Source organism: Rana temporaria, chromosome 7 (genome assembly GCF_905171775.1).
Source record: "Rana temporaria chromosome 7, aRanTem1.1, whole genome shotgun sequence".
Classification (NCBI taxonomy): Eukaryota; Metazoa; Chordata; class Amphibia; order Anura; family Ranidae; genus Rana; species Rana temporaria.
In genome coordinates, this window is record NC_053495.1 from 10203228 (window position 1) to 10229496 (window position 26269).

At 47.9% G+C, this 26269-nt stretch overlaps 1 protein-coding gene across 2 annotated transcripts in view; it reads right to left on the reverse strand.

Moving 5' to 3' along the window:
- Positions 1-26269, reverse strand: part of IFT122 (intraflagellar transport 122) — an 82293-nt gene that overhangs the window by 32385 nt on the left and 23639 nt on the right. The window contains exons 14-18 of one of the 2 annotated variants that reach the window (XM_040358861.1): positions 25741-25938; positions 21705-21845; positions 18435-18488; positions 9224-9385; positions 7363-7529 (exon numbers count right to left, since the gene is read on the reverse strand). In XM_040358861.1, coding sequence (XP_040214795.1) covers positions 7363-7529; positions 9224-9385; positions 18435-18488; positions 21705-21845; positions 25741-25938 — 722 coding nt within the window. Of the gene's footprint in view, positions 1-7362; positions 7530-9223; positions 9386-18422; positions 18489-21704; positions 21846-25740; positions 25939-26269 lie in introns of both variants that reach the window. The other variant, XM_040358860.1, reaches the window with a different exon arrangement.

The following is a 26269-nucleotide window of genomic DNA, read 5'->3' on the forward strand; positions in this document are numbered from 1 at the left end:
CGGGGGCTGAGTGATACGCTCGGCGGCTAGGGCCGCCACTGTATCACACGGGAGCACGCCCGCATGCTAACCCCCCTGGGAGAGAGCTTCCCAGAAGGGGTTAGCTCTTGCGGGGAGGAGCTGAGACAGCCGCTGAGGGACCCCAGAAGAGGAGGATCGGGGACACTCTCTGCAAAACGAACTGCACAGTGGGGGCAAGTACGACATGTTTGTTATTTAGAAAAAAAAACTGCGCTGGGTCCCCTTGGCGTAAGCGGAAGCGGGCGTGAGCCATGCTAATGATACTAACATATTCGCCAGCACACCCAGGATCATTTAAAAAACGTCCAAAAATGTATTGCATATTAGCGTTTCAAAAAGCAACGTTTCGAGGTCGCGCAGGACCTCTTCGTCAGGCAAAAGAGGTCATCTTTTGCCTGACGAAGAGGTCCTGCGCGACCTCGAAACGTTGCTTTTTGGATTTCCGGTTCCCAGCTGGTGATCGTTTCAGCACCCTTTTACTTATTGGCTATTTTCCTGGAAGGTGTGCTATTGGAATATTTTTGAAGCCATGCTAATGAGGCGTGACCCCATGCAAATGATGGGCAGAGTGCCATACAAGTACTTAAAACGAACGGCGCATGCGCCGTCCCGTGGACGTATCCCAGTGCGCATGCTCAGAATCACCTTGGAACTCCTCCCTAAGATACGACGGATCACTGCCTATGACGTGAACGTAACCTACGCCCAGCCCTATTCACGTACTACGTAAAATACGACGGCTGTGTTCCCTGGTCCATACCTTAGCAGGAGTTGCGCCTCATATATGGGGAATAACTTTACGCCGGACGTACGATTTACGCAAACCGCGTATATATTGCGCTGGCGCAAGTACGTTCGTGAATCGACGTATCTCCCTCATTTCCATATTTGAATAGGAAATCAATGGGAGCGCCACTTGTGGCCAGCGTAACTATGCGCCCACGATACGCCGGCGTAGGAAAGTTACGTCGGTCGGATGAAGATAATTTTCAGGCGTATCTCAGTTTATGGGCACGGCGCATAGATACAACGGGGCATATTTGCACTTACGCTGCGTATCTAGAGATACGTCGGCGCAAGTGCTTTGTGAATCCGGGCCTCAGTTTCTTGTTAAAAACAAAAAAAAGGAAAGAACATACATTTATAATTTGGAAGATTGATTGAACCAACCAAAAGCTATAGATTTATTTCAGGAACAAGTGTACAGACAGGAATTTCCCACAATGCTCCAGTGCAGAAGGTTAATCAGAGAGCAATCCTAGGGGGCTCCTTTCCCTTTCCCTTGCTACCAGGAAACGCGCCGTCATTCAGCTCCCCATTCATTTTTATTTCCCTTAAAACTCACCTATAAATCTCCAGAGACGGTTTTATGAGCAGAGAAAGACGTTCAAACTGCAGAGCTGCTTATAAAGGGAGACAGCGGCGTAACCCAATATAGGGTCTCAGTGTAACAAAAGGAGACGCTTAAACCTTTAAAGAGAACGGACAGTCATTTTAAAGGTTCCTACATATGAAAGTGATCAGCAGAATGTAGATAATCCTATAAAAAAAAGGGTTAAAGTGACCTGATCACTCACTGGAATAGGTGGAGGAGAGTGGATTGATAATGCTGGAACCGTAGGCTCCTAATTGAGACAAATACACACTATAGAGGGATACGCTTTGTTCATATTTCACGTCTGACGTTTAGAACTACTTTAGGTCACAACATAGGTCTAGTACCAGCTGAGCAAGAAGGCGCTGTATCATAGGCAGGATCAGAGTCAGGAATAAGCAGAGGTCAGCAACGTGCAGGCAGCAAAGACGGAGTCGATGGAGAGAATCTTGGTGACAAATCCCAGGCTGAGTTCAGGAACGGAGACAACCAGTCAACATAAGCACACAAGGGTACCCAAAAGCAGGTCAGGTGAAAGCCAGGCCAATAACAGGGTCAGTAGAGGGATCAGGATCAGGATCGCAGGAGCAAGACCGAAGACCATTTAGTAGCGTCCTTGTGCAGATCTCAGGTTCGGGTGCAGACATTGCGGGCGCCCTGGACAGGTAGGTGTTCATATATTAAAAGTCAGCAGCTGCAGTATTTGTAGATGCTGATTTTTATTTATTTATTTATTTATTTTGGCGGAAAATTACTGAAGGTCCGCTTTAAAGTGACTGTAAGGCCTCGTACACACGGACGGACATGTCCGCCCGGAGATTTCTGTCTGATGGTTGTACACACCATCAAACAGAAATCCGCGCGTAAACAATACGCGGGGACGTGGCCGCGCCATCGCTGCGACGATGACGCGGCGACGTGGGCGGCCCTGGAAGTTCAAAGCTTCCACGCATGCGTCGAATCAGTACGATGCATGCGAGGGATGGCGGCCGATCGGACGAGTCTGGTGAGTCTGTACAGACGACTGAACACGTCCGACGGACAGGTTTCCAGCGGACAGGTTTTGCTAAGAAATTTTTGTCCACTGGAAACTGTCCGATCCACCGGATAATTGTCCGGTCGGGCCTACAGACGACCGAACATGTCTGCTGAAACTGGTCCGTCGGACCAGTTTCAGCGGACAGATCCGGTCGTGTGTACGGGGCCTAAAGCTTCTGTTTTTTTCACCTTAAAAGGGGTTGTAAAAGAACAATTTTTTTTCCTAAATAGCTTCCTTTACTTTAGTGTCGTCCTCCTTCACTTACCTCATCCTTCCATTTTTGCTTTTATATGTCCTTATTTCTTCTGAGAAATCCTCACTTCCTGTTCTTCTGTCTGCAACTCCACACAGTAATGCGAGGCTTTCTCCCTGGTGTGGAGTGTCCTGCTCGCCCCCTCCCTTGCACTACTGGAGAGTCAGGACACTCACTAACACACAGCTCCTTTCTCTATCTGCAACGCAGAGAGCGTCCTGACTCTTCTGTAGTCCAAGGGAGGGGGCGAGCACGACACTCCACACCAGGGAGAAAGCCTTGCATTACTGTGTGGAGTTACAGACAGAAGAACAGGAAGTGAGGATTTCTCAGAAGAAATAAGGACATTTAAAAGCAAAATGGAAGGATGAGGTAAGTGAAGGAGGACTGCACTAAGGTAAAGGAAGCTATTTAGGAAAAAAAAAAATTGTACCTTTACAACCCCTTAAATGCATTAAGGTGAAAAACATCTGATAGTTAACGCGAGTCCCCATTTTACGTCACTGAGGCCCGAATCTCTGTGGGCGCGATCCCGCGTTGGTCTCTCCCATCTCTGTGGGCTCTTCATTGGATGATTGACATGATTGATAGCAGCGCAGCCATTGGCTCCCACTGCCGTGAATCAAATCAATGATGCGGCGCACCGTGGGTCGGGGGCCGAGTGATACGCTCGGCGGCTATGGCCGCCACTGTATCACACAGGAGCACGCCCGCATGCTAACCCCCTTGGGAGAAAGCTCCCCAGAAGGGGGTTAGCTCTTGCGGGGAGGAGCCGAGACAGCCGCAGAGGGACCCCAGAAGACGAGGATCGGGGGCCACTCTGTGCAAAACGAACTGCACAGTGGAGGTAAGTATGACATGTTTGTTATTTAGAAAAAAAAAAATGTAACCTTTACAACCCCTTTAAAGGAACACTAAAGGCAAGATTTTTTTTTTTTTTTTTAATAACAAACATGTCATACTTACCTCCACTGTGCAGCTCGTTTTGCACAGAGTGTCCCCTAATTCTGTCTTCTGGGGTCCCTCGGCGGCTGTCTCGGCTCCTCCTCGCAAAAGCTTTCCACCTTCATGCGAGCTCCCTCGCATGGTGGAAAGCTTTTGCGAGCGCGCTCCCGTGATACAGCGGCGGCCACAGCCGCTGACTGTATCACTCGGCCCCGCCCCGCGTCATCCGCTGTGATTGACAGCAGCGCCAGCCAATGGCTGCGCTGCTATCAATCCGTCCAACCTAGCCAATCAACGGCCAGGCTGGCACCGGAACAGGATGACGAGGACGCGCCCGGGACTTTCGAGGGGTGAGGCAAGTAAAACGGGGGCTCGGGGGGGTGCTGTCAGATGTTTTTTTACCTTAAAAAAAACTTTTACCTTTACAACCCCTTTAAGTTCTAAAGGCCAACAAGTCACTTTCAGGCCCGACGGATGAAAACATCGCCGTGACACAATTACGTCACCATGGGAAGTGGCGATTCCACAACAAGATGTCGCTATTACTGTCTGGCAAAGCATGCTGGGACTTATTTTAGTCCCATAGCAGCAGAATGGCCACAGCTGTCCACTTCAGATGGATGGGATATGGGTGATAAAACACAGGAAGGTCGGGATTTTTTTTTTATATAAAAAAAAAAGTGTGAGCCTTTGAGACCAGGAAGCCGAATGTGCAATACAGGAGAAGATGGTTCATCCTGGAAGTGGAAAAGATGAGCCCAGAGGAGTAAACACAGGAAACGGCAACCTTGTTTTTTTGCACCGAATGACCGCAAATAGCCGACTTCCTGCCTACCGCGTTCCTCAACTGTTTTCCAGGTATGCGGAGAGCAAAACAAAAGGCTATAGATAACCGCAGGACGTCATGGGTGGCTGGACGTTACGTTTTCAACATGTTTGGTAGAAGGACTTTGTTTTCCTATATATTAGAGCTCTCCAAGGACTTTTGTGCACGCCACGTTTCCGATGCGATTGTTGGACTGGGCTGCATAGGTACAGAGGCAGGAAACGGGTCATTTTATGAGCCTCTGTAATTTAAGCCGCTGCCATTATGCCCAGCCGGCAGGTGCTGTCAGCGGGATGTCCTGCCACACTTCACGGCCTTGCTGGAGAGAGAATTATTCGAGAGGTGAGATCAGGCTGTCCGCCTCCAGAGCTCCATTGCTATTCATTTCTATATGACGTTATCCTTCAGAAACTGGCCATGTGGGGCCAATAACATTTACACCTGTTACAGAATGCATGGAGCAAAGGGACTCAGGAAGTGAAAAACGGGAACATTCTGCATGCAAAAAGGAAACCGTGGTCTATTCTCACAAAGTACACATTTTAAATCATTAGTGACTTTTGCAAATTTTACATTTTATTGGCTTGCTCTTTTATATTATGAAGAAAAGGGCAGCCAAATCAAAGTCGGAATCTAGGTTTGCTTGCTATAGGTATAGACCAGCGGTGCTCAACCTTTTGAAGAGCGAGGGCCACAATGAGTGGAACAGGCGGATGACAGATCTGCATATTCTGAGCAGACACGGACACAGCTCACTCTACTCTATGGGCCCTCCCATACGATCAGACGCAAAGGGACGGATACCCTTCTGTATTTTTTTTTCCCGCAGTTTGAATTTAAGGTAAGCGGGTGTAAATGAACACAAGTCCGTTTACATCTGCAGCTCCATGGAGGTGAATTGAGAGTCCGACTGGGTCAGACCAATTGTGTGAAAGGGGCCTAAGGCCGCTTTCACAATGATGCACTGTGGTTTACCCACACCGTAGGTGCAGCGCAGTGGCTTTCCTGCAGGGTTTTTGCACTTTGCCATAGACAGTGCCGATCCGAACCTCCCTGGGGCCCTAAGCAAAATGACATGGCACATTAAAAATGAGAAGCGGGGGGCGCTGACGACAGTGACATGTCACATTAAAGAAAGTTGAGAAGCGGGGGGAGGGGGTGTTCTGCTGTCGGAAATGACATCTTACATTAAATTGAGAAGCAAGGGGTGCTGACTTCTTACCTCTTCTCCCATGCAGCCAGAAAGTTAAAAAGCGGGGTGAGGGGGCGAAAATGACTTCTCACCAGGCGGGCCCTCTAGGGGCTGGCCAGGACTCTCCCTCCTGATTGGCCCCATTGGCTCCCGCTGCTGTTAAAGTCAGTGAGCCAATGAGGGAGGGAGAGAGAGAGACAGAGAGCGCGAGAGAACAAGAGAGCAAGAACAACAGAGCGAGAACAACAGAGCGAGAGAGAAAACAAGAGAGCGAGAGAGAAAACAAGAGAGCGAGAGAGAAAACAAGAGAGCGAGAGAGAAAACAAGAGAGCGAGAGAGAAAACAAGAGAGCGAGAGAGAAAACAAGAGAGCGAGAGCACAAGAGAGCGAGAGCACAAGAGAGCGAGAGAACAAGAGAGCGAGAGAACAAGAGAGCGAGAGCACAAGAGAGCGAGAGAACGAGAGCGCGAGAGAACAAGAGAGAGAGCGCAAGAGAACAAGGAGAGAGAGCACAAGAGAGAGAGAGCGCGATAGAGAGAGAGCGAGAGCGCAAGAGAGAGAGCGAGAGCACAAGAGAGAGAGCGAGAGCACAAGAGAGAGAGCGAGAGCACAAGAGAGAGAGCGAGAGCACAAGAGAGAGAGCGAGAGAACAAGAGAGAGAGCGAGAGAACAAGAGAGAGAGCGAGAGAACAAGAGAGAGAGCGAGAGAGAGAGAGAGAGAGAGCGAGAGAACAAGAGAGAGAGCGAGAGAACAAGAGAGAGAGCGAGAGAACAAGAGAGAGAGCGAGAGAACAAGAGAGAGAGCGAGAGAACAAGAGAGAGAGCGAGAGAACAAGAGAGAGAACGCGAGAGAACAAGAGAGAGAACGCGAGAGAACAAGAGAGAGAACAAGAGAGCGAGTGAGAGAACAAGAGAGCGAGAGAGTGAAAAAGAGCGAGAGAGCGAGAGAGCGAGCGAGAGAGCGAGAGAGAGAGAGAGAGAGAGCGAGAGAGAGAGCGAGAGAGAGAGAGAAAAAGAGGGCCAAGCTGTAGCTCTGTGTCTGAATGGACACACAGAGCATTGGGAGGGACCCGAGAAGAGGAGAATCGAGGCTGCTCTGTGCAAAACCATTACACAGAGCAGGCAAGTAAAACAAATATCACTTTAACATCTAGGAGCAATCAAGGGGTTAACTGTGTGCCCAAGAACGAGTAAGGTGTGCTGCTTTTACCAACAGATCTGGCTGTTTGTTCTCCTTGCTTTGCAGGGAGAAGAAACAGTCAGATCGCTGACCTGTGTACAGAGCCCTGTGTGTATGTAAACATAAACATTTCTAATGCAGTAGGGCTGTGCTCGTTTCGTCCAGGGATGAACAGAAAGCTTATACTCACCCAATCTTCTGCTCCAGCGGCAAAACGGCGCTCCCCCATGATCCAGCGGTGGAATGTTCCTGATGTCCTCACGTCCAGAGCAAGTCTATGGGCGTGATGACATCAGACCAGTCCACTGAACAAGCCTGCTAGACCGCTGAGGAGCAGGAGCCGCAGGAACCAGTTTTGTGCTGGGGGGGAATTTGGAGGATTAGGTAAGTATATCTACCTTCGCCAACCCCGGGTTAGACAAAAACAAGCAGCCCCACTTCATGGGATAACTTTCCCCCCCCCCCTGGAGTTGAGGCACCCAGGTAGCTCCCATTTGTATGTATGTATATATATGTAAGGTTGGAACTCACATCTCCACCCAGCCGTGGTCCCCGCTCAGCTCAATGGCCTTCATGTGCTCTCCGGCCGAAATGTACATTTCAGCTGCTGCTTTTGGCTCCCGGATGTTTCGGGCCCAGTCCGCCTGTTTGGTGATCAGATTTTTGGTCTCTTTTGGATCTCCGGAAGCTATGAAATCCTGAGGAAGAAACATCTGTCAAGGTCTACTAGATAACTGCACAGGACAGCTACACTACAATAACATTACAATGGAGTTGTCCCAACCCCTTCTTACTCCTATAAAACCCTCCACTCTTCTGGGCAGTGTTATAGGGGTTGTAAAGGTTATTTTTTTATTTTTTTAAATAACAAACATGTTATACTTCCCTCCACTGTGCAGCTCGTTTTGCACAGAGTGGCCCCGATCCTCCTCTTCTGGGGTGCCTCTATGGCTGTCTCGGGTCCTCCCCGCAAGAGCTAACCCCCCTTCATGCGAGCTCTCTCCCATGGGGGTTAGTTCTTGCGGGCTTGCTCCAGTGATACAGCCGGTGGCCATAGCCACAGACTGTATCACTCGGCCCCGCCCCCCCCGGTGTGCTGCGTCATTGGATGTGATTGACAGCAACGGAAGCCTATGGCCGATGATGGGGAACTATTCCTTCCACTGAAACCAGCGATGGGGCACTATTCTTCCCATTAACAGTAATAATGGGGCGCCATTCCTTCCATTGACACCAATGATGGGACGCTATTCCTCCCACTGACCCCAATGATGGGACGCTATTCCTCCCACTGACACCAGTGATGGGACGCTATTCCTCCCACTGACACCAGTGATGGGACGCTATTCCTCCCACTGACACCAGTGATGGGACGCTATTCCTCCCACTGACACCAGAGATGGGACCATATCTCTCCCACTGACACCAGTGATGGGACGCTATACCTCCCACTGACACCAGTGATGGGACGCTATACCTCCCACTGACACCAGTGATGGGACGCTATACCTCCCACTGACACCAGTGATGGGGCGCTATTCCTCCCACTGACACCAGTGATGGGGCGCTATTCATCCCACTGACACCAGTGATGGGGCGCTTATTCATCCCACTGACACCGGTGATGGGGCGCTATTCCTCCCACTGACACCAGTGATGGGGCGCTATTCCTCCCACTGACACCGGTGATGGGGCGCTATTCCTCCCACTGACACCAGTGATGGGGCACTATTCCTCCCACTGACACCAGTGATGGGGCACTATTCCTCCCACTGACACCAGTGATGGGGCACTATTCCTCCCACCGACACCAGTGATGGGGCACTATTCCTCCCACCGACATCAGTGATGAGGGAACTCTTCCTCCCACTGACACCAGTGATGGGGCACTATTCCTCCCACTGACACAAGTGATGGGGCACTATTCCTCCCACTGATACCACTGATGAGGGAACTCTTCCTTCCACTGACACCAGTGATGGGGCACTATTCCTCCCACTGATACCACTGATAAGGGAACTCTTCCTCCCACTGACACCAATGATGGGGCACTATTAATACCCCTAATACTAATAATGGGGCATTGTTTACTCCCTCTGACGCCAGAAAATGTTCTACTCGCACTGACCACAGTGCAGCCCCCATCCTTTAAATTTGAAGGACAGTAAACTGGCCCGTTGTTTAGAAAGTTTGGAGACCCTTGTTCTAGTGCAACAAAGTGTATAGGTAATACATAGTTTATCAATTCCTGATCTAGATGTGACAAAGGAGTCCACTGTCTGTGTCCTAAAAATAAGTTGTGCTTTAGTCCTACTTTAGGAACCATAAGTACCAGCGGAGTCCTGCCACGTATCCTTTAAGATAAGCAGTTGAGCATCTGATGAATGGGTACCTTGGCATACTCAAACATGCGCAGGTCAGTGTACATGTCCATCGCTCGGTTCTCTTGCCCACCCTTCTTGTAGAGCTTGGCTGCCTCGTGGAACTTGCCCTGATAGGCGCAGACATCCGCCAGGAACAGGTCGTCGTTGGCATCTCCGCGTTTTTTACGTTCCTGGGAGATATAAAAATAAATTTTTATCACATATTTATAGCACTTTCCTAACCAGTGGACCCCGATACGGATAAAGTTTTTTTTTTTTCCTCTCTCAATTAACCTTCGTTACCAGTCCTTCGTAGAATAAGACCTAAAAAGAACATGCAGATCCCAACTGAATGTTATTTAGCTTGCTAAAGCACTGTGAATAGCAAACATTCGCTGTGCTTTTTAAATAAAATACTTGTTTGCTAATTTATTTTCATCCTTTGGTTTTATCCAAGCCCCACTGCTGCAACTTTGCATGAGACTTAAAGTCTCAGGCCTCGTACACACGACCGAACATGTCTGCTGAAACTGGTCCGCGGACCAGTTTCCGCGGACATGTCCGACCGTGTGTAGGGCCTAGCGGACCGGATTCCTGGCCTAGCGGACAGGTTTCCAGCGGACAAATGTTTCTTAGCATGCTAAGAAACTTGTCCGCTGGAACCATGTCCGTCGGACATGTGCGATGGTGAGTACGACTCATCGGACATGTCCGCTGGCCCGAAATCCCGCGCATGCGTCGAAGTGATTAGACGCATGCGTGGAATCATTGAACTTCCTGGTTCGCGCACGTCGCAGTGGTCGAATGCCCCCTTCCCATCGTTTTATCGTGGTAGGGGGGGTAGCGTTAGTTTGCTGCCCCCCAAAATTTTGATCACCGGCCACCACTGCTCCTTACTCTGCTCTCCGTACTTACCTTTATATTCTGTTTTTGTCCAGGGCTTCCGGGTTCCGATGACTGCGGGACTGGGCGTTCCTATCCTTCGGTTCGATGATTGACGGCTTGTGATACAGGTGACCTGTCGCACAACGCACGTCACCAGATGTCGGGAAATAGCTGAGCTGCGAGTCGGCACTATACTGCGCCTGCGCAGTCAGCTCTACACGCGGGTGCAGGCGCCATATAGTGCCGACTCGCAGCTCGGCCATTTCTGGAAATCTGGTGACGTGCGTTGTGCGACAGGTCACCTGTTTCACAAGCCGTCAATCATCGAACCGAAGGATAGGAACGCCCTGTCCCGCAGTCATCGGAACCCTGAGGCAGGGATAGGAACGCCAAGTCCCGGAGTCATCAGAACGCGGAAGCCCTGGACCAAATCAGAATATAAAGGTAAGTACGGAGAAAAAAAAAAAACTTCCGAAAGTATATGCCCTTACTATGCTGGCTCTAATGTTAAAAATTCGTTTTCAGGGTGAACCTCCCACTTTAAATGCAATTTTGCCACATACACAATTCACCTAGGTTTCTTTTTTTCTCTGGGTCCTCAACAATGAACCCCCGCACCACCCCCCTTGCCCAGAAAAAATCATTATTTTTATCCATGGCCTTGCTTTCAGCTGACATTTATCATCCCAGACAGGCATGAGGCTGAATTTATAGAAAAAAAAAAGCCATAACTTGTGAAGAAATACAGAAGTGAACTTTCACGTTAATGTGATTTATTTGCAGCGATTTCTCCATTACAAGGGATCCTCTGACCCCCCATTCAGCACAATGCTGGGAGCGTGGCGAGTGCCGGCGTGGAGAATGTAAACAGCAGGTGTATCCGAGCGTTGGTCCCGGGCCGGTGTCTCCGGAGGACAGACAAATGAAAAGGACATTGTGTAGTCAGGTGCAGCGAGCGCCGGGCGCCGACAGGAACCAGCGAGAATTTAATAAACCACCCGTCTACCCAGCCTGGAAATCTTCAGACTTCCTAACTATACCAGAGGTGCTGTCTGCACCAGTTATTGAGTTTTTCTCTGGCTCGGGGTGGGGGGGGGGGGGGGGGGTGGGGGGGGCTGGGGGAAACCATGCACACAGATTGCCCTCCTTTAACACTGACCGCCAACTGCTGTGCTTCAGCATTGAGCCGAAATTCAATCTGCTTTTCTTTTGCCTTCCTTGGTTGTTTTTTTTATTTTTTTAAAACAAATAAAAATAAATAAAAAAGTTAAGACTCCCTTTTTTTCGTGATCACTTAAAAATATTCTCCCTGTGCCCGTGTGTGTTTCCTCCGAGTACTCCGGTTTCCTCCCACACTCTAAAGACATGCCGGTAGGTAAATTGGATCCTGTCTTAATTGGCCCCAGTATATGTATGAATGTGAGTTAGGGACCTTAGGTTGGAAGCTCCTTGAAGGTAGGGACTGATGTGAATGTACAATGTACCGTATATACTCGAGTATAAGGTGACCCGAATATAAGCCGAGGCACCTAATGTTACCACAAAAAACTGGGAAAACGTATTGACTCGAGTATAAGCCTAGGGTGTCCATCTGCATGCCTCACTGTGTCCATGCCTCACTGTGTACATGTCCATGCCTCACTGTGCCCATGTCTCACTGTGCCCATGTGCATGCCTCACTGTGCCCATGTGCATGCCTCACTGTGCCCATGCCTCACAGTGCCCATGTGCATGCCTCACTGTGTCCATGCCTCACTGTGCCCATGTGAGTCTATGGAAGGGGTGCCCGGCTTTGAAAAAAAAAAAATCAGTGCTCCCCGACAACAAACTTTGCACACTTATAGAGGAAGAGTGGTGCTACATGTGTGCCAAGTTTGGGGTCCAGGGGGCCTACGTCCGGCCGGTACCGGGTCTCCAAATTCCGGGAGATCAGGCGCAAAAAGATGACTCGAGTATAAGCCGAGGGGGGCATTTTCAGTACCAAAAAAATGTGCTGAAAAACTCGGCTTATACTCGAGTATATATAAAGTGCTGCATAAATTGTTGGCACTATATAAGTACCTGAAATAAATAAATGGCAATTGAGTGCTGCAATAGATTACATTTTTGCTTTTGGGTTTAATACCGCTCCAATGGTCACTTTAGTTGAAATATGGAGATAAAGTATGAAAAATAGATACACGGCAGCTTTATAAACAAGCAAACTGTCAGGACAATACTTCATATGAAAAGAAAACTGTTAAAACAGAAGAAAAAAAAAAAAACTTTCGAAGTTCTCCCCACATTGCAGGGCTCCCTGGTTCTGCTACTGTATATACACTGGTGACACCTACTGGTTACTCCATGTATTGCACTGACAGATCTGTGACACCTGTCAGAAAAGGTACCAACAAAAAAAAAAAACAAAAAAAAGACGCTCTCTCTCTCTACACCTCCACCTCCCTCTCTCTCTCATTTATTTTTACCTCTCTTTCGCTCATTTATTTATCTCCCGCACACACACACACACACTCGTGTGTATGTATACATATACACACACACTATATATAATATATATATATATATATATATATATACACACACACATACACACATTATATATATATATATATATATATATATGTGTTTGTGTGTGTGTGTGTGTGTGTGTGTGTGTGTGTGTGTGTGTGTGTGTGTGTGTGTGTGTGTGTATATATATATATATATATATATATATATATATATATATCTTCTCTCTCTCTACAGATACGGAGCGTAAGTGTCCAGATGCGCCGTTGTATCTATGCGTCCGATTCCTAACACTAGTTACGCCTGAAATATGGCTTCAGACGACCAACGTAAGTTGCCGTTGTATCTTGGGTGCATATTTATGCTGGCCGCAAGGGGCGCTTCCGTAGATTTACGCGTCGAATATGCAAATGACCTAGATACGCCGATTCACGAACGTACTTGCGCCCGTCGAATTTAGCTACGCCGTTTACGTAAGGCGTAAAGTTACCCCTGCTATAGGAGGCGCAGGTAATGCAAAGTATGGACCAAGTTGGAACAAGCGTATATTTTTACGTCGTTTACGTAAGTCGTACGTGAATGGGGCTGGGCGTAGGTTACGTTCACGTCGTTGCCATTGAGCCGTCGTATCTTAGGGCGAATATCCGACGTGATACTGAGCATGTGCGCGCATTCGCCATTCGGAAAAAGCGTCATTTACGTGGGGTCATGCTTAGTTTACATAAAACACGCCCCCCTGTTCCTCATTTGATTTAGGCGCGCTTACGCCGGCACATTTACGCTACGCCGCCGTAACTTTAGACGCAAGTGCTTTGTGAATACAGCACTTGCCTCTCAAAGTTGCGGCGGCGTAGCGTAACTACGCTACGCCCATTTAAATTTACGCCTATCTACGTGGATCTGGCCCTATATTTTTTATATTTCTATTGTTTACTGTGCAGCCTTTTGTGTTTCCCCCTCTTTTTTGTATCCCTATAATTACGGATGAGGCAATGCGAGTGCTTTTTCTATTTAATTTCAAAATATCATTAACCCGTTGATGGAGAGGGGGGGTAAAACTTCAGCTTTAAGGCCCCTTTCACACTGGGCACGGGAGGTGCGGTGGCGGTAGAGCGGCACTATACCATCATATTTACCGCAATCTTCGGCCGATAGCGGTGCGGTTTTAACCCCTGCTAGCGGCCGAAAAAAGGGTTAATACCGTTTGCAATGCGCCTCTGCAGAGGTATTACCGCAGTTTCACATCAATTTCAATGGGAAGGAGCGGTGTAGGAGCACCCCGCTCCTATACCGCTCCAAAGATGCAGCTAGCAGGACTTTTGGAGCGGTCCTGCTAGCGCACCGAAGGCTTTCACACTAAAGGAAATAGTAGTACTCTTGCGCTATCTGTACTGGACACCGGGGGGCACTGCTGCAATCACCTTAAAGTCTGCCTTACACCGAAAAAAATGCAAATATGGAAAGTGATGGTGACGCGCTGTGAACTAATAATAGAAGGGGGATCTCAATACCTAACAAGTAGGTAACCCTAAAGTGAAATACATAAATAAATAAATACTAGGTGACTTTATGTTCACATTATATGTTGTTTATTCACCTTTCTTTCCCTGTAATAGTCACCTAGTATTTATTTATTTATGTATTTCACTTTAGGGTTACCTACTTGTTAGGTATCGAGATCCCCCTTCTATTATTAGTTCACAGCGCGTCACCATCACTTTCCATCTTTCACTCTGAAGACTGCAGGGCACGATTTTTTCAGGCGGTATAGCAGCGCTATTTTTAGCGCTAAACTGCCATAAAAACGCGTCAGTGCGAAAGGGGTCTAAGAGGCCTTGCAAGACTACAAAATATCTCACCACAATACATGAAGCCCACCAAGAAAGCTCTGAGCGCGTTTCATTCTGAATCTCTGCTTTAGCAGTGCGGAAGTCAAACATTTTTCATATTAGAGGAAATAGATATGACTTGGATGGATGATGTCACCAAGACAAACTGCCAGCAAAACAAGCCAAAGGAAGGAAAAGTAAAAAATGTGCGCTGCAATCCTCGCCTCTCCCATCCCCGATGCCGCCATGACCTCTCCATGTTAGGGGTAAGTCAACACTATTGTGTAGACACAATAGAGGGGACCGAGGAGTGAACTCTGCACTGCGGAGCGGCTTTCACCAATTCATTTACTGATTATAAAAAAAGGACAATAAACACTGAAAAGGTATTCAGATACGGATCACACAGCCAAAAGTCACAGCTTAGCCCAACCAGTACAGTGGATCCTGGGATTGCGAGCAACGCGGTTAACGAGCCTTTCGCAATACGAGCATCGTATTTGAAAAAATCCTGACTCAGTTTGCGAGTAAGGGGCTAGATTCAAGTAGCCCGCCGTAAGTATGTGCGGGCGTAGCGTATGTTATTTACGCTACGCCGCCGCAACTTACACGGGCAAGTGCAGTATTCACAAAGCACTTGCTCCGTAAGTTGCGGCGGCGTAGCGTAAAATGGGGCCGGCGTAAGCGCGCCTAATTCAAATGAGTATGAGGGGGGCGTGTTTTATGTAAATGGTTGGTGACCCGACGCGATTGAAGTTTTTCCCCGAACGGCTCATGCGCCGTCCGTGGAATTTCCCAGTGTGCATTGCTCCAAAGTACGCCATTGGTTTCGACGTAAACGTAAATTACGTCCAGCCCTATTTGCGAACGACTTACGCAAACGACGTAAAAAATTCAAAATTCGACGCGGGAACCACGTCCATACTTAACATTGCGTACGCCTCATAATAGCAGGAGCAACCCTACGCCGAAAAAGCCTAACGTAAACGACTTAAAAAAAAACAAAAAACGGGCGTACGTAAATTTGTGAATCGGCGCATCTAGGTCATTTGCATATTCTACGCCGAAAACGATGGAAGCGCCACCTAGCGGCCAGCGTAAATATGCACCCTAAGATACGACGGTGTAAGAGACTTACGCCAGTCGGATCTTAGGCTAATGTCGGCGTATCTTGCTTTCTGAATACAGAAAGAAGATACGCCGGCGCAGCTTTGAATTTACGCGGTGTATCTATGGATACGCCGGCGTAAATCAATGCTGAATCTAGCCCGTTGTGTTGCAACACAAGCAGGATTCAAGCCAAAGCAGTGTGCAATACCGCATTTGGCCTGAGGTGGGGGGAGCGCCCCAGAGCCGAACGGCGAGAATGACTGGGGGGATCGGTACAGTCAGGAATTCTGCAAGTCCTGGCCTTGAGGAGTGAAGAACGTGTGTACAGCTCCCGGGGTATGCAGAGTGCAGGTGCCGATACTGGAAGAACTTGGCCGGGTAGCGAAGTGGCACGAGAGTGGCGGAATCTCTCCTAGGCAACGCTCTCCACCCAGAACCAACCCTGCCCGCTGTACCAATTGGCTGCTCAGGCTCTCTCCTCCCAGTTCTTGCAGCTCTCCACATGGAGATCTGTCAGTGTGCCTCTCTGAGCCGGTCAGTTCCCTCACTGAGGCATGCCAACAGCGGAGGCATAGAGGACCAGATAGGGACAGCTAAAGGGCCAAGTGGCTCTGGTGCTGAAATTTGCCCAGGTCCGCTTTACATTCCCATAGGGAAACATGCACCGCTAAGGCTGTCAATCACAGGTCGTGTGTTAGAGCACCTTCCCCCAGTTCACCTGTATCTCTTGGAGTCTGCATACCCTGCAAGAAGTGACTCATGCAGGTTATCAGAGGAGGAAGGAGACCGGAATCACACCAAGGGCTTTGGAATGAGGATTGGATTGGTTTAAGTAGACACTACAGAAGATAATGCTTTGTTCATTTTACATTACAGAGGTTTGCAACCACTTTAAAGCTGAAGTGTAATATACGTATATATAATACCCTGCCCACCTCCCCCTGACGAACGAGAGAGAGAGAGAGAGAGAGAACGAGAGAGAGAAATGAGAGAGAGAGAAAGCGAGAACGAGAGAGAGAGAGAGAGAGAGAGAACACGAGAGAGAGAGAGAACACGAGAGAGAGAGAGAGAGAGAGAACACGAGAGAGAGAGAGAGAGAGAGAACACGAGAGAGAGAGAGAGAACACGAGAGAGAGAGAGAGAGAGAGAGAGAGAGAACGAGAGAACGAGAGAGAGAGAGAGAGAGAACGAGAGAGAACGAGAGAAAGAGAGAGAGAGAGAGAGAGAGAGAGAGAGAGAGAGAAACGAGAGAGAGAACGAGAGAGAGAAACGAGAGAGAGAACGAGAGAGAGAACGAGAGAGAGAACGAGAGAGAGAGAGAGAACGAGAGAGAGAACGAGAGAGAGAGAGAGAACGAGAGAGAGAGAGAGAACGAGAGAGAGAGAAACGAGAGAGAGAGAGAGAGAGAGAGAGAGAGAGAGAAACGAGAGAGAGAGAGAGAAACGAGAGAGAGAGAGAGAGAGAGAGAGAGAGAGAGAGAGAGAGAACGAGAGAGAGAACGAGAGAGAGAACGAGAGAGAGAACGAGAGAGAGAGAGAACGAGAGAGAGAGAGAGAGAACGAGAGAGAGAGAGAGAGAACGAGAGAGAGAGAGAGAACGAGAGAGAGAGAGAGAACGAGAGAGAGAGAAACGAGAGAGAGAGAGAGAGAGAGAGAGAGAGAGAGAAACGAGAGAGAGAGAGAGAAACGAGAGAGAGAGAGAGAGAGAGAGAGAGAGGGAACGAGAGAGGGAACGAGAGAGAACGAGAGAGAGAGAGAGAGAGGGAACGAGAGAGGGAACGAGAGAGAACGAGAGAGAGAGAGAGAGAGAAACGAGAGAAAGAGAACGAGAGAGAACGAGTGAGAGAGAACGAGAGAGAGAGAGAGAGAAACGAGAGAGAGAGAGAAACGAGAGAGAGAGAGAGAAACGAGAGAGAGAGAGAGAGAGAGAGAGAGAGAGAAACGAGAGAGAACGAGAGAGAACGAGAGAGAACGAGAGAGAGAGAGAGAGAGAGAACGAGAGAGAGAGAGAGAGAGAACGAGAGAGAGAGAGAGAGAGAACGAGAGAGAGAGAGAGAGAGAACGAGAGAGAACGAGAGAGAACGAGAGAGAGAGAACGAGAGAGAGAGAACACGAGAGAGAGAGAGAACGAGAGAGAGAGAGAGAACACGAGAGAGAGAGAGAGAACACGAGAGAGAGAGAGAACACAAGAACGAGAGAGAGAACACGAGAATGAGAGAGAGAGAGAGAGAGAGAGAGAGAGAGAGAGAGAGAGAGAGAGAGAGAGAGAGAGAGAGAGAGAGAGAGAGAGAATGAGAGAATGAGAGAACACGAGAGGGAGAGAGAGAGAGAGAGAGAGAGAACACAAGAACGAGAGAGAGAACACGAGAGAGAGAGAGAGAGAGAGAGAGAGAGAGAGAGAGAGAGAGAGAGAGCACAAGAACGAGAGAGAGAACACAAGAGGGAGAGAGAGAGAGAGAGAGAGAGAGAGAGAGAGAGAGAGAGAGAGAGAGAGAGAGAGAGAGAGAGAGAGAGAGAGAGAACACGAGAGAGAGAGAACACGAGAGGCAGAGAGAGAGAGAGAGAGAGAGAGAGAGAGAGAGAGAGAGAACACAAGAACGAGAGAGAGAGAGAACACGAGAGAGAGAGAGAACGAGAGAGAGAGAGAACACGAGAGAGAGAGAGAACACGAGAGAGAGAGAGAACACGAGAGAGAGAGAGAACACGAGAGAGAGAGAGAACACGAGAGAGAGAGAAAGAGAGAAAGAGAGAAAGAAAGAAAGAAAGAAAGAAAGAAAGAAAGAAAGAAAGAAAGAAAGAAAGAAAGAAAGAAAGAAAGAAAGAAAGAAAGAAAGAAAGAAAAGGAAAATAAATGTAATGTGTAAAAAAGAAGCTACATCACAAGGAGCAGGACATACAATGCTTGTTACCTCAATGCTGTTGATGAGTTCCAGGTAGCGAAGGTCTCGCACACGAATAAAGGCCTGCCATAGGGAAAGGAAAAGATTAGACATTGTACACCTCTAGAAAAGAATGTCCACTGAAGTCTTTCAAGAGGCAGCAGCTCTACATTGAATAGTTGCTGCATCTCCTGTAATAGCAAAAATAATATCTACACAGAATCAGCATTGTGATGTGCAAAACACTTCGACCCCATTCACACTGAGGCGGGTTTTCAGGCGTTTTAGCGCTAGAAATAGCCTCTAAATCAGGGATCTTCAAACTACGGCCCTCCAGTTGTTCCAGAACTACACATCCCATGAGGCATTGTTAAACTCTGACATTCACAGACATGACTAGGCATGATGGGAATTGTAGTTCCTGAACAGCTGGAGGGCCGTAGATTGAGGACCCCTGCTCTAAATAGTGCCTGAAAACCACCTCCCCATTCATTTCAGTGTATCTTTTCACACAGGGGCGGTGCACTTGCGGGACATTAGGAAAAGTCCTGCAAGCAGCATCTTTGGGGCGGTATACAGCACTCCCAAAAACGCCCTGCCCATTGAAATGAATGGGCAGTGCTTCCAAAAGCGCCTGAAAAGCTCTGCAACAAGGCCGTTTTTAACCCCCTTCGGGCACTATCGGGGGTTAAAAGCGCCGCTTAAACAGTGCTAAAGCATCACTAAAACGAGTGTCAATTTAGCGCCTAACACACGGCGGCCCCAGTGTAAATGGGATTCAACTGCTTGCCAACCAGCCGCCGCAGTTATACGGCAGCAGGTGGGCTCTGCTGGGCAGCAGGCAATAGGGGCCCGCTCGCCCCCGACTCCCGTGCGCGTGTCCGCCGGGGGCACAAGCGATCGCTCCCGGTCCTGTCAGGGAGGGAAATGCTGATCTTCTGTTCATACAATGTATGAACAGAAGATCAGTCCTTTTCCCCATGTCAGTCCACCCCCCCTACAGTTAGAACACACCCAGGGAACATAATTAACCCCTTCCCCGCCCCCTAGTGTTAACCCCTTAACTGCCAGTGGCATTTTTATAGTAATCCAATGCATTTTTATAGTACTGATCGCTATGAAAATGCCAATGGTCCCAAAAATGTGTCAAAAGTGTCCTCCATAATGTCGCAGTACCAATAAAATAAAATAAAAATCGCTGATCGCCGCCATTACTAGTAAAAAAAAAAATATTAATAAAAATGCCATAAAAATACCTCCTATATTGTAAACGCTATAACTTTTTCGCAAACCAATCAATAAACGCTTATTGCGATTTTTTTTTACGAAAAATATGTAGAAGAATACGTATCGTCCTAAACTGAGGAAAAAAAACGTTTTTTTATATATATTTGGGGGATATTTATTATAGCAAAAAGTAAAAAATATTCATTTATTTCAAAATTGTCGCTCTATTTTTGTTTATAGCGCAAAAACGAAAAACCGCAGAGGTGATCAAATACCACCAAAAGAAAGCTCTATTTGTGGGAAAAAAAGGACGGCAATTTTGTGTGGGAGCCACGTCGCACGACCGCGCAATTGTCAGTTAAAGTGACACAGTGCCGAATCGCAAAAAGTGCTGTGGTCTTTGACCAGCAATATGGTCCGGGGCTTAAGTGGTTAAGCAATAGCTTTAAAAACGACTGCCATTTACCAAAAATGGTGCTTTTATTCAGTGCAGAGCTTTCTTCCTCACCCTCCTTCCACACGCAGGGGGACTTGGTCACAATCACAAGGTGCAGCTGTTGTTGTGACAGTGAAGCTCCTGTCAATTAACCACTTAAGCCCCGGACCATATTGCTGCCTAAAGACCCAAGGGGTTTTTACAGTTCGGGACTGCGTCGCTTTAACAGACAATTGCGCGGTCGTGCGACGTGGCTCCCAAACAAAATTGGCGTCCTTTTTTCCCCACAAATAGAGCTTTCTTTTGGTGGTATTTGATCACCTCTGCGGTTTTAATTTTTTGTGCTATAAACAAAAATAGAGTGACAATTTTGAAAAAAATGCAATATTTTTTACTTTTTGCTATAATAAATATCCCCCAAAAACATATATACATTTTTTTTTCTTTCCTCAGTTTAGGCCGATACGTATTCTTCTACCTATTTTTGGTAAAAAAAAAACGCAATAATCGTTTATCGGTTGGTTTGCGCAAAATTTATAGCGTTTACAAAATAGGGGATAGTTTTTTTTTTTTACTACTAATGGCGGCGATCAGCGATTTTTTTCGTGACTGCGACATTATGGCGGACACTTCGGACAATTTTGACACATTTTTGGGACCATTGTCATTTTCACAGCAAAAAATGCATTTAAATTGCATTGTTTATTGTGAAAATGACAGTTGCAGTTTGGGAGTTAAACACAAGGGGGCGCTGTAACATTTAGGGATCACTGTGTGTGTGTTTACTAGTGTAGGGGGGTGTGGCTGTAGGATTGACAACATCGATCGAGTCTCCCCTATAAAAGGGATGACTCGATCGATGCGCCGCCACAGTGAAGCACAGGGAAGTCGTGTTTACATACGGCTCTCCCCGTTCTTCAGCTCCGGGGAGCGATCGCGACGGAGCGGCTAAAAACAAATAGCCGCGCCGTCGTCCCGGATCGCTCCCCAAGCGGACCCGACCTCCGCATGTACCGGGGGGGTCCCGATCGGACCCCCAACCCACGTCTAGCAGAGGACGTACAGGTACGTACATGTGCCTGTCCGTGCCATTTTGCTGACGTATATGTACATGAGGAGGTCGGGAAGTGGTTAAACCGAGAAGGGCTGGGCAGGGGGGGGCAAGCTGACTGCAAGCATGCCATGCTATAGTACAGCACTCTGTAGCTTAGAGTAGGAGCAGAGGGATGAAAACTAGCTAAACCAGCATGGACCTGCTTCAACACTTAGCATGGCCAGAAAGCTCAAGGAAGAGGAGGTAAATGGCAGGATCAACACGCATTTCCTCTGAATTATGAAAATAACAGCAACAAAAGGAATGTGTAAAAGTGTTAGTAGAGACAAAATGGATCCCCCGACAAACTTTCACTACAAGCTTTACCCACTTTAAAGACAAAAATGACTTTGTAATGCGCTAGCAGTGAATGTCTGTCGGTGTCAGATGGTGTCAGCAGTTTTACACTCCAGCCCCAGACAGGATGACCCTGTGAATGACAGGAAGTGCCGGGACCCTCCACTGGGGAATGGACAGTAAACACAGAGATCACACCAAGGCAAAGCCGCTCTGCATCCCGTGAAAACAGGAAACACATTGTCACCTTTTTAGCCGTCTCAAAATCCAGCCCCTCCAACGCCTCCATCGCCAGCTCCTTCCAGTCCAAGTCCGTGACCCCGAGGCAGGCGATCTGGTAAGCTTCTCGGAACATCTTCCTCTCCAGGTACTGATACATTGGAGCGGACTGCGGGGAGAAGAGAGATTTGGGGGAAGAATATTGATCTGTGACTTCTCCCCTACAGCGGGAGGAAATAAAGATTGTAATAAACAATAGCCCCCCCCCCCCCCGACTCTTTATACTACCATATCTGAATATATATAAAAATAAATAAATAAAATCTTATTCAACCCCTTCCAAACAGGGCCCCCTTCCTGCCCAGACCAATTTTTAGTTTTCAGCACTGTTGCACTTTGAATGACAATTGCGCGGTCAGGCACCACCATACCCAAATGAAATCTTTACGTTTTGTTCCCCCCACAAATAGAGCGTGGGGGTGGTATTTGATCACCTCTGCGGTTTTTTTTTTGCGCTATAAACAAAAGAAGAGCGGAAAAAAAAAAAAAAAAAAAAAAAAAAGAGCCATGCAAATGAGGTGTGACCCCATGCAAATGATGGGCCGAGCGCCAGACAGATACGTATAACGAACTGCGCATGCGCCGGGACATTAACGCATCCCTGTGCGCATGCTCACAACCACGTCGGAACAACTGCCTAAGATACGCTGGATCACTGCGTACGCCCTGAACGTAATCTACGCCCAGTCACACACGTCCAAAGTAAATTACGACGGCTTGGGTTCCCTGGTGCAGCCCTTTGTATGTCTGCTGCTGAGTTACACCTCCTTTATGGGGCATCATTTTACGCTGGACGTACAACTTACGCGCACCGCGCGTAGCCTGCGTCGGGCGCACGTACGTTCGTGAATCGCCGTATTTCCCTCATTTGCATATTTGAATACAAAATCAATGGCAGCGCCACCATGCGTCCAGCGTAAATGTGCGCCCACTCTACGCCGGTGTAGGCAAATCTTAGTTTGTGGGTCCGGCGCACAGATACGACGGCGCAAATTTGCACTTACGCAGCGTATCTGCAGATACGTCGGCGCAAGTGCTTTGTGAATTCGGGCCAATATTTGTTACTTTTTGATTTAATAAATATCAGAATTTAAAAAAAAAAAAATAGGTGATAGATTTATGGCTTTTTTTTTTCTTTTTACTAACAATGTTGGCGATCTGCGATTTTTATTGTGACCGTGACATTGCGGCAGACACTTTTGACACGTTTTTTTGGGACCATTCACATTTATACAGCGATTAATGCTATAAAACTGCACCGATTACTGTGTAAATGTGACTGGCAGGGAAGGAGTTAACACTAGGGGGCGCTGAAGGGGTTAATATGTTCCCTAAAGTGTGTTCTAACTGTAGGGGGGAGAGGACTCACGAGGGTAGGAGACTGATGTGTGTTCCTCTGTACTGGTAACGCAGCATCGGTCTCCTCGCCTCTGACAGGAGGTGGATCTGTGTGTTTACACACACAGATCCACAATTCTGCCGTGATCACCGGCAATCGCGGGTGCTCGGCAGACATCGCAGCCGTCGGGCACAGGCGCAGGGTCACCAGCGGTGCCACGGGCACGCGCCCTAGATTGCCGGGAAGAAAGGACGTCATTGGACGTCCACCCGGATCGAGGGAGGGTTCCTGCTGGCATCATTTTATAATGGCCCGGTAAGGTAGGGGTTAAAGCCGACGCCAAGCCTACGTTCACATTGGGCTGATTTGACATGCCAAATCGGAGCCTATTGCTGGGAACGGCACTGTCCGAATCGGTGCGACGCTGACTTTGCGGCGCGCCCCAACTATTCCCAAATGTTGTTCCTGCACCACTTTTGGCGACTTCAAGAGACATCTGTGCAGGAACGCACAGATATGTCTCTGGAAGCGCTCCCGAAGTCAGACTGAAATGCGGGTTTGAAATGAAGCGAGTTCAGCTGGGAGATTTAATGAGCAACTGCAGACAAAAAAGTGAAATCAGTGAACTGAATCCGTGAAGCCCAATTCCGATCACATGTGAGAACCCCAGAGGAGGATCCGGACGATTAGCTGCGAGAGGCAGATCCACAGAAAGCAAATGAGAGGCTGCAGCCTTTCGTAGCCAATCGATGCCACTCCTATGTAAATCGTTCATGCAGTGATCGCTTGTGACTTTTTGGTCCTGGATGCAGACAATCTGGGATCGTTTTGCTAAAACTGGTGAGTGCAAAAATCGGGTGCAGGTGTGCATGGTAGCCAATCAGCTTTTAACTTCAGCTTGTTCAATTAGGCCCCTTTCAGACGGAGCGGTATCAGTTAGGCCCCTTTCACATTGGAGCGGGAGCCGCAGTATAGCGCCGCTAAAAAATAGCGGTTCTATCCCGCCGGGTCGGCCGCAAGCGGTGCGGTATTAACCCACGTTAGCGGCCGATAAAGGGTTAATACCACCTGCAATGCGCCTCTGCAGAGGCGCATTGCGGGCGGTATTGCCGCGGTTTCCCATTGTTTTAAATGGGAAGGAGTGGTATACATGCCGCTCCTCTCACCGCTCCAAAGATGCTGCTGACAGGAGATTTTTTTCTCTCCCACCAGCGCATCGCCTCAGTGTGAAAGCCCTCGGGCTTTCACATTGCGTCTGCAGTGAAGGAGTTTTTCAGGTGGTATAGCAGCGCTATTTTTAGCGCTGTACCGCCTGAAAAACTCCTCAGTGTGAAAGGGGTCTTAAGCAGATCCACCTACTCAGCTGAGATCTCTGCACTGATCCCCGCTGAGCAGGCGCATGACAGGTCTGTGTCCACTGCACTATGCAGAGAAAACACGGACCCAGCCCGCTGTTCTCTATGGGGTGGTCGGATGGAAACGGTCTGCCTGTCTGTTTCCATTCGACTGTCATCTGATCCGATAGTGAACGTATGCCCATCTGTCTGTTATTAGTATATATATATATATATATATATATATATATATATATATATATATATATATATATATATATATATATATATATATATATATATTTTTTTTTTATTATTACACACACTAGAAAGTCTCTCGTTACAATGAGTTTGTGACTTTAGGCATGATATATGGAATGAACCATTATCAAAAAAATAAATAAATGGCATACTAGCTCATTATGAATTACTCACCTGAGATTGAAGCCTCCGCAGCGGCCCTTGTTCCTCTCCTCCACCGCCGTCATCTCACGTCCTTGTATCGCGGCTCCGGCGCTGTGACTGGCCGAAGCAGGGATGACGTCACTCCCGCGCTTGCGGCACGGTCCCATTCAGAAACGGCACGCTCAGAGCGCATGCGCCGTAGACATCGGTGCCATCTTTCTTGCAAATATCTCCTAAACCGTATAGGTTAAGGGGGTATTTCTTGCACCTACAGATAAGCCTTAATCTAGGCTTACCTGTAGGTCTAAGTGGTCTGTGAGGCCGCGTACACACGGTCATTCCAAACCGATGAGAATGGTCCGACGGTCCAATTTCCATCGGTTCACCTCTGAAGTGGCCTGATGGTCTGATGTGCGTACACACCATCGTTCCAAAAACCGATCGGGTCAGAACGCGGTGACGTCAAACACACGACGTGCTGAATAAAACGAAGTTCAATGCTTCCAAGCATGCGTCGACTTGATTCTGAGCATGCGCGGGTTTTGAACCGATGCTTTCTGTACTAACCATTGGTTTGGACAGCGGTCCATCGGGTCGATTTTAAAGCATGTTTTAAAATATTCGACCGAAGGAAAACAGACCGATGGGCTATACACACGGTCGGTTTGGACCGATGAAACTGAACCTCGGTCCATTCTCATCGGTTTTGTCCGACCGTGTGTACGCGGCCTCAGGGTTTACAACCACTTTAAAGTGTACTTGTATGTTTTTGCACACGCTCCTGTAATGTCATGGAAGAGAGGATAAAAGGGTCCCTTTTTGTCCCTCTTCTCTTTAGACATCTACTTGCCCCTTTAAAAAAAAACAACACAACAACGCATACACAGTATATGACCTGCATAAAAAGAAGAAAGTCTGTAACCTACTTGCGGCACATCTACAGCAGACATGGAGTAGACATGCAGGCAGAAGATCTTTGATCCGTTGTAGCCTACCACAAATCCCTGCAGTTTCTGTTGGTGAACAGGGAAGTTGTTGGCTTTAATATTCAGGTATCCTCCACCTGAAAAGCAGAGCATGTCCTCACACTGCGTATTCCAGGCTACACTGTTGGCATTGGGCTCCTAAAATAAAAAAAATAAAAAATAAAAATGTGGCCGTCAGAAGTACAAAATATCACAGCATCAGTGGGAGTAAAAAATCCCCCCATCATTGGTCTCAGTGGGAGAAATTGTGCCCCATTAATGGCGCTATTGGGAGGAATTTTGCCCCATCATTGGTTTCATTGGGACACGTTGTTGGCATCATTGGAAGGAACTGGGACCCATCATTGGTTTCATTGGGACCCATTGTTGGCATCATTAGAAGGAACTGGGACCCATCATTGGGAGGAATTGTGACCCATTGTTGGTATCACTGGGAGGAACTGTGATCCATCATTGGTTTCATTGGGAC